A 9,463-nucleotide genomic window follows, 5' to 3' on the forward strand; every position below is an offset into this window, starting at 1 on the left:
GTTTTCCTTGTGGCAGGTCTAGTGGCCTAGTCCCTATGCTGTACTACACTGAGAGTGTTACGTTTCACTATGCTGTCCTCCTTGGAGATAAGAATTTGCCGTCTGCTTCTCTTCTGATTCAGTACCTGAAAGCTGTTGATTTCCCACCTGGCAGGAAGATTTAATTGCTGGATGGCCCTGTGCTCTCCACATTGTCAGCAAGAAAATCATGCTTGGGTCCTGCTGCTAGCCCCCCCAGCAGGTAAGGGGTCTTCCTGGAGACCTTTGTGGGACCTGGTCACTGGAGCTTAAGTTCTCATTTGATGACCGATGTGCAATTCCTCCAGACTCCTTCCCTTGCTCCTGTTCCTAATCAGGTAGACAACCAATGATCCCTTCCCCCCTTCCCCTCTCCTCAGCTGAGGATGCTTTGTTGGACCATGCTCCATGATTAGATGTCGGCAGTTTTGCTTAGAGGCAGCGGTGGGTGTTTAGGCACATGGGTCCCTGTGCATCCTTATGACCTGCTGGTGTTTTGTGCACCATATAGGTTGCGCCATATTTCTTCTCACTACTTATTCCTGTGGAGGTGTCTTGGCACTTTTTCCTCTTCTAGTCAAACCCTTAGGTACTCTTAGGGTTCTTTCCTACCAGCCTTCAAGATCTGGCTGGTTGTCTGATATGAAGAATGGGACATTCTGGGTAGTCTGTCTCTCTCTGACAGGAAGGATGGAAGATTCTGGGTAGTCTGTCTTGGTCTCTGATATGAAGGACTGGACATTCTGGGTAGTCTGTCTCTCTCTGATAGGAAGGATGGGAGATACTGGGTAGTCTGTCTCGGTCTCTGATAGGAAGGATGGGACATTCTGGGTAGTCTGCCTCGGTCTCTGATAGGAAGAATGGGACATTTTGGGTAGTCTGTCACTCTCTGAAATGAAGGACGGGACATTCTGGGTAGTCTGTCTCGGTCTCTGATATGAAGGAAGGGAGATTCTTGGTAGTCTGTCTCAGTCTCTGATATGAAGGACGGGACATTCTGGGTAGTCTGTCTCTCTCTGATATGAAGGACGGGACATTCTGGGTAGTCTGTGTCTCTCTAATAGGAACGATGGGAGATTCTGGATAGTCTGTCTCTCTCTGATAGGAAGTACGGGACATTCTGGGTAGTCTGTCTCTCTCTGATATGAAGGACGGGACATTCCGGGTAGTCTGTCTCTCTCTGATATGAAGGATGGGACATTCTGGGTAGTCTGTCTCTCTCTGATATGAAGGACGGGACATTCTGGGTAGTCTGTCTCTCTCTGATATGAAGGACGGGACATTCTGGGTAGTCTGTCTCTCTCTGATATGAAGGATGGGACATTCCGGGTAGTCTGTCTCTCTCTGATATGAAGGACAGGACATTCTGGGTAGTCTGTCTCTCTCTGATATAAGAGGTAGTCTGTCTGATTTTGGAGGTTTCTGTTTTATTATGTATACCTTTGTTGTTATCTCTGTTTATTTAAGACTTTTCTATCTGTAGTAAAATAACTTTTTTAAACAGTTGGTTGCATAAGAGTTAGGTTTATTGTTTCTTACTTTTTTTTAGTTATTTTGGCACTTCCCTGGTATCTCTGTAAGGTAGATACAATGCAGGAATGGGTATTAGGGGACATTTCTCGGGGCTGCAGTTCCTCTGAACTCCACAAGATGGTGATCTCATTTTTACCCAGACAGGACTTCTCTATGGAATACAGACAGGAAGTGATGTCAGGAACAGACAGGAAGTGATGTCAGGAACACACAGGAAGTCATCTGAAAAAAAGACAGGCTGTGCCATGCGGTGTGAAGGATATCGGAGACATTGGTGGACATGGCAGCAGAGGGGGTAATAAGATGTTATGTTCTATTTATACCCAGTAACCCCCCATCGTGTCCGTCCTCTTCCTCCATAGTCACTGTGACGTCTTTTATCTCCAGCAGATAATAATACACACGTTGATGATACAAATCAATATTTAGAAGGACACAAGGATCTCTACAAGGACATCATGAAGGACAATCAGCCGCCCCTCACATCACCGGGTAAGAGGAGACTTTATTGTAAAGGAGAGAGCAGTACGGAGGATCCACCTAGATCCCCCATCATCTGATAAACACATAGAAACAATGGATTCAGTCAGTGTGTGTGTTTCCTACAGATGGATCCAGTCATGGGAACCCACCAGAGAGATGTCCCCGTCCTCTGTATTCCCGGGATTCCACACAGGAAGGTCACACCATCCCTCACCATCATCAGGTAGATGATTGACAATTATTGGTAGTTGTGATTTATACACAGCATGTTTGTTACAATGAATGTTTTATTATATCTTTCAGAGTGGAATCCTCGGGGATGATAATATTGATGTTAAAGAAGAGTATAAAGAGGAGGATGAGGAGTATGGAGTGATGGAGGAGTTTTCAGAAGGACACAAGGATATGATGGAGCCCCCTAATACCAGGAACCCACCAGAGAGATGTCCCCGTCCTCTGTATTCCCGGGATTCCACACAGGAAGGTCACACCATCCCTCACCATCATCAGGTAGATGATGACAATTATTGGTAGTTGTGATTTATACACAGCATGTTTGTTACAATGAATGTTTTATTATATCTTTCAGAGTGGAATCCTCGGGGATGATAATATTGATGTTAAAGAAGAGTATAAAGAGGAGGATGAGGAGTATGGAGTGATGGAGGAGTTTTCAGAAGGACACAAGGATATGATGGAGCCACCTAATACCAGGAACCCACCAGAGAGATGTCCCCGTCCTCTGTATTTCTGGGATTCCACACAGAAAGATCACCATTACAAGGTCAGTGGGATGGAGCATCTAGAACATGGACTTGTGGAGACAATGTGTGGAGTTCTTTTATGTGACCTTACATTTTACAGATGATATTTTCTCTCATTTCCTTGATTTAGAGTGGAGATCCAATCGATATAGAATTTGAGGTGAAAGCAGAAGAAGAAGAGGCGTATGTGAGGGATGATCAGCAGTCTATGGAGGAGGATGGAATAACGGGGACATTTATAGAGGAGGACACTCCTACAGAGATCAGCACAGGTGGGTCATGAACACTAAATCCATTCCTCCACCCATACTGCTCACTGATTGGTCCAGAGTAGGGCGGGGACTGGGTGATATCAGCCTGTAATCCCCTGGTCACTTTCCTGAGCTGTGTTCCCCGTCCTGTATTCCTGGATTTCTCTCGGATAATCTTCCTTCTCTGTGCTGCAGACACAATTTATGTATCTAGACTGGATTTATGGAGGTTCTGGGGTTCAGCTGGCAGCAAAATGTTGATTTTCACCATAAGTGATACTAGACGTAGGCACCTGGGGTGTGTGCTTTTGATCTTCTGCCCCATGTCCGGGTCTAGTAAGATCTCTGACAAAACATTTCTCCCAGGGTTCCTTGCTCTGTTATCTGCTGGCTGTGCCGGGTGGAGGGATATGTCTGTAGTGTCTCAGACCCAAGTCACTGAGTGCAGTCTCAGGAGATGGGAGGCAGCGGTGTGGGACCTACATAGTTACATAGTTAGTCTGGCTGAAAAAAGACATTCCATCTAGTTGAACCATTAAAAATGGTTATAATCCTACACCCACAGTGGATCCACCAAAAGGCAAAATCCAAGCAAAGCACGATCCAATCTGCTCCTGCAGGGGATAAAATTCCTTCCTGATCCCCGAGAGGCAATCGGATATTCCCTGGATCAACTTTCCCTATAAATGTTATATCCAGTTATATTCTGTGTATCCAAGAAATAATCCAGGACTTTCCTACAGCAATCCCCCCTTATGTATTATACATGGAGATCATATCCCCCCTTATGTATTATACATGGAGATCATATCCCCCTTATGTATTATACATGGATATCATATCCCCCCTTATGTATTATACACGGAGATCATATCCCCCTTATGTATTATACACGGAGATCATATCCCCCCTTATGTATTATACACGGAGATCATATCCCCCCTTATGTATTATACACGGAGATCATATCCCCCCTTATGTATTATACACGGAGATCATATCCCCCCCTTATGTATTATACACGGAGATCATATCCCCCCCTTATGTATTATACATGGAGATCATATCCCCCCTTATGTATTATACATGGAGATCATATCCCCCCCTTATGTATTATACATGGAGATCATATCCCCCTTATGTATTATATATGGAGATCATATCCCCCCTTATGTATTATACATGGTGATCATATCCCCCCTTATGTATTATACATGGAGATCATATCCCCCCTTATGTATTATACATGGAGATCATATCCCCCCCTTATGTATTATACATGGTGATCATATCCCCCCTTATGTATTATACATGGAGATCATATCCCCCCTTATGTATTATACATGGAGATCATATCCCCCCCTTATGTATTATACATGGAGATCATATCCCCCTTATGTATTATATATGGAGATCATATCCCCCCTTATGTATTATACATGGAGATCATATCCCCCCCTTATGTATTATACATGGAGATCATATCCCCCCCTTATGTATTATACATGGAGATCATATCCCCCCTTATGTATTAAATTATGTGTTCTTTTTGTGATTTGGAGTCCAAAACTAAACTGCATATTCCACATGAGGTGTTTTGAATGATTTGTACCGGGGGGGGGGGTGATATCTCTCTCTCTGGAGTCTATACCTCTCCTAATACAAGAGAGGATTTTGCTCACTTTAGAACACATAGTTTTGCATTGCATGCCATTATTGAGCTTGTGATCTACTAGAAACCCCAGATTCTTTTCCTCCATTGACCACCCCAGATTCTTCACCACTGACCCCTACCCCTCCAGACCCTTCTGCACAATTGCCCCCCAGATCCTTCTCCAACACTGTCCCTCAGATCCTTTTCCACCATAACCCCCTCTGATCTTTCTCCACCATTGTCCCCCAGATCCTTCACCATTGACCCCCACAGATCCTTCTCCACCATTGACTCCTCCAGATCATTCTCCACCATTGTCCTCTTCAGATCCTTCTCCATCATTGACCCCCCCCCCCCCAGTTGTACCCCCCTAGTATGCATGATGCATGCATATTCTTAGCTCCACCCAAGTGCAGAACCTTACATTTATCACCATTATCCCTCATTGGCCCCATAGCCCCCCAATTACACAGAGCATTGAGGTCGGCTTGTAAGTTGGAGACATCCTGTAAGGACGTTATTCCCCGGCACAGCTTGGTGTCATCTGCAAAGACTGAGATCCCCGACACCATATCGTACGTATAGATTACAAAGTAAGGGTCCCAACACTGAGCCTTGGGGTACCCCACTAACAACATTGAACCTTGGGGTACCCCACTAATAACACTGACCCTTGGGATACCCCACTAATAACACTGATCCTTGGGGTACACCATTGACACCCCCAGACCATTCAGAGTATGAATAATTAACCACTACTCTCTGAATACCATCTTCTAGCCAGTTTTCTATCCATTTACATTCAGATTTTCCAGCCCATAGACTTTACCTTACACATTAGCCATGTGTGGGGAACTGTGTCCAAGTATACCACGTCCACCGCCACCCCTCTGTCCAAGTATACCACGTCCACCGCCACCCCTCTGTCCAAGTATACCACATGCACCGCCACCCCTCTGTCCAAGTATACCACATGCACCGCCACCCCTCTGTCCAAGTATACCACGTCCACAGCCACCCCTCTGTCCAAGTATACCACGTCCACCGCCACCCCTCTGTCCAAGTATACCACGTCCACCGCCACCCCTCTGTCCAAGTATACCACGTCCACCGCCACCCCTCTGTCCAAGTATACCACGTCCACCGCCACCCCTCTGTCCAAGTATACCACGTCCACCGCCACCCCTCTGTCCAAGTATACCACGTCCACCGCCACCCCTCTGTCCAAGTATACCACGTCCACCGCCACCCCTCTGTCCAAGTATACCACGTCCACCGCCACCCCTCTGTCCAAGTATACCACGTCCACCGCCACCCCTCTGTCCAAGTATACCACGTCCACAGCCACCCCTCTGTCCAAGTATACCACGTCCACCGCCACCCCTCTGTCCAAGTATACCATGTCCACCTCCACCCCTCTGTCCAAGTATACCACGTCCACCGCCACCCCTCTGTCCAAGTGTACCACGTCCACCGCCACCCCTCTGTCCAAGTGTACCACGTCCACCGCCACCCCTCTGTCCAAGTATACCACGTCCATCGCCACCCCTCTGTCCAAGTATACCACATCCAGGTTTGGGGGAACCAATCAGCTCCTGTCTAGTAATCCTCTTTGTCTTTGTATTTTAGTCCATGGCCGGGAGATGAGGAAAACCTCCGAGGATTGTCTCACTTTGTCTCCAGACTGGAAAGTAGAAGATGAGAACATCACACAGTATAGTCCAGGAGAAAACCCGGCTCCCTCCAATGTCCATCCGGCTCCACCCAGTGTAGATGGACCATCGGATTCCTCTTATCCTGAGGAACCTCAGACTGTGTGGGACCGGGCCGGCCTAACAACAGGGAAGAGCTTCTCCTGTACTGAGTGCGGGAAATGTTTCCGTTATAAATCCAATCTTAATAGGCATAAAAGATCTCACACGGGGGAGAAGCCGTATTCCTGTCCTGAGTGCGGGAAATGTTTTTCAGTCAAGTCCAATCTTTACACACATCAAAGATCTCACACAGGGGAGAAGCCACATTCCTGCCCTGAGTGTGGGAAATGTTTTTTGCAGAAGTCCGATCTTTACACACATCGGAGAACTCACACAGGAGAGAAGCCGTATTCCTGTCCTGATTGTGGGAAATGTTTTTCAAAGAAGTCCAGTCTTCACAGACATCAGAGATCTCACACGGGGGAGAAGCCGTATTCCTGTTCTGTGTGCGGGAAATGTTTTTTGCAGAAGTCTGATCTTTCCACACATGAGAGATCTCACACAGGGGAGAAGCCGTATTCCTGTCCTGAGTGCGGGAAATGTTTTTCACAGAAGTTTGATCTTTACACACATCAGAGATGTCACACAGGGGAGAAGCCGTATTCCTGCCCTGAGTGCGGGAAACGTTTTTCAGTGAAGTCCAATCTTTTCAAACATCAGAGATCTCACACAGGGGAGAAGCCACTTTCCTGTCCTGAGTGTGGAAAATGTTTTTCAAATATGTCCTGTCTTCACAGACATGAGAGATCACACACGAGGGAGAAGCCATATTCCTGTCCTGAGTGCGGGACATGTTTTTCACAGAAGTCCAATCTTCAAAGACATCGGAGATCTCACATGGTGGAGAAGCCATATTCCTGCCCTGAGTGTGGGAAATGTTTTTCAGAGAAGTCCTATCTTTCCAGTCATCAGAGATCTCACACGGGGGAGAAGCCGTATTCCTGTTCTGAGTGCGGAAAATGTTTTTCAGATAACTCTAATCTTCACAAACATCAGAGATCTCACACAGGGGAGAAGCCTTATTGCTGTCCTGAGTGTGGGAAATGTTATTCACTGAAGTCCCATCTTTATACACACCAGAGATCCCACACAGGGGAGCAGACATATTCCTGTTCTGAGTGCGGGAAATGTTTTGTATACAAATCAGAACTTGTTATACATCAGAGATATCACATGGGGGAGAAGCCATATTCTTGTCCTGAGTGCGGGAAATGTTATTCACAGAAGTCCCATCTTTCCAGACATCAGAGATCTCACACGGGGGAGAAGCCACTTTCCTGTCCTGAGTGAGGGAAATGTTCCTCTCTGAAGTCCTGTCTTCCTGTACATCAGGGGTCCCACACAACCCTGGAGGTGTATTAGTGCCTTGAGTGCGGGAAATGTCTTCTAGATGAATGTTGCTGGACATCCCAGCTCTCATGTGGGGAAGAAGCACACCCTGATATACACCTCAGATATACTCCATGGCTGATCTTCATCATGGAAGAAACAGTTTGAAAGGAGATCAGAGGCCCCCAAAGACATGGATGAAGTGTGGGACCGGGTCGGCCATTGATGGCAGGAGAAGAATAAAAATGGAGTCAATGTTCTAGCAGAAGCTCTCACAAACACTTGGAGGTCTGATGGAGGTGTGGAAGTGTGAGGTCCTGCCACTGTGACAATGACACCCGGTCCTCCTGGCTGCTGTTTGAGAAGCTCCAACATGTATTTTGTGAGCAGAGAAAACTGTGTTCTAGGTTGTCAATGGATTTGGTAGTTCCGGGTCGGGACCTGGAGCTTGAAGGTTCCAGAGATTCTTGGTGGGGACAAGACCTTCAGTCCCATGTCCAGGCTTTGCTAGATGCCTGCAGCCTTTGTGAGTACATAGGTGGGCAGGATTGTTATAGGCCAGGTCTGCTGCCATTTGGAGACAGGACCCTGTCAGGAGAGCTGGGGGTTCCTGCTGGAGACCGCATCCCTTGTGAGGTGGGATTCCTTGCCCAAGGACTGGGAAAGTCAGGACAGCTCCAAGAGTCTGGGGGACCTGAAGTGGCTTGTGAGTCCAGGGGGCTAGAGGGAGTCCAGGGGGCTGGAGGGAGTCCATGGGGGTGGAGGGAGTCCAGAAGTCAATGAAGGAGAGATCAAGCTTGAGGGGGGCTTGGGAACCCTATTTAGAGGCCAGGAGTGGACCTGTGTAGTGAGGTGCTGTAACCAAGGCTGAGTAATCCTGAAGAAGTCCTAGTCTCGGGGACCTGAAGTGGCTTGTGAGTCCAGGGGGCTGGAGGGAGTCCAGAAGTCAATGGAGGAGTGATCAAGCTTGAGGGGGGCTGGGGAACCCTATTCAGTGGCCAGGAGTGGACCTGTGTAGTGAGGTGCTGTAACCAAGGCTGAGTAATCCTGAAGAAGTCCTAGTCTGGGGGACCAGTGTACAGATCAGTGGTGCTGCTGAAGTGTAGCCAGGTGAGCTAGCATTTTCAGTGATCTGATGTATTGACAAAGCTGGACAATCCCCTGCGTGGGAAACCTTATGGTGTAAAGACTTTCATTTTCCTTCTTAATAAAAGTGGGCTGCCGTGCTGATAAACCGCAAGTCTTGACTGACGTGGACTCACAAACATCTACCACAGGAGCTAACAAACCCCCATATCACAGAGGGATTTCAGGAAAATACTGCATTGAGGCCACTAGATGGAGCTGACCATCATAGGAAATCATAGTGTAAAATAAATGATGGCCACAATGTATCTCGGCGGGGGAAATGCTCCTCACATTTGTCCAACTAACTTTCACTTGCAGTAAGTTTTTATTATTAAAGTTTTGTAGGATACATTGTGCAACTTGTACAAATGTTCAGAAGTAACCAACCCATGAAAACCATTCCAGCGTGCATCCGTAAATCATACAAGAGAATACAAGTGATGGATATAAAGATCAATGAGCGCGGCGTGTTACAAGATCGGGTTTACAGTAACCATACACATTGTAAGAATGGCAACAAGAGGATAATTAGGGAAGGAGAAGAGAATA

At 46.9% G+C, this 9,463-nt stretch overlaps 1 protein-coding gene across 1 annotated transcript; it reads left to right on the top strand.

The window, feature by feature from the left end:
• The first annotated feature begins 2,860 nt into the window (after positions 1-2,860).
• LOC149441664 (uncharacterized) lies at positions 2,861-8,478 on the top strand. Its single transcript, XM_089657054.1, has 3 exons — positions 2,861-2,869; positions 2,929-3,070; positions 6,333-8,478. Exons 1-3 carry the CDS (start codon positions 2,861-2,863, stop codon positions 7,745-7,747), a joined length of 1,566 nt encoding a protein of 521 aa, XP_089513180.1. The 3' UTR covers positions 7,748-8,478.
• The last annotated feature ends 985 nt before the right edge of the window (positions 8,479-9,463 follow it).

This window comes from Staurois parvus, unplaced genomic scaffold (genome assembly GCF_062004578.1).
Source record: "Staurois parvus isolate SC_StPar_1 unplaced genomic scaffold, SC_StPar_1.0 ptg000960l, whole genome shotgun sequence".
NCBI classification, from domain to species: Eukaryota; Metazoa; Chordata; class Amphibia; order Anura; family Ranidae; genus Staurois; species Staurois parvus.

Bases quoted from the DNA above. Each gene is read 5' to 3' on its own strand.
- LOC149441664 (XM_089657054.1), top strand. The intron at 3,071-6,332 runs GTGGGTCATGAA...TTTGTATTTTAG, and splicing joins TCCTACAGAGATCAGCACAG to TCCATGGCCGGGAGATGAGG.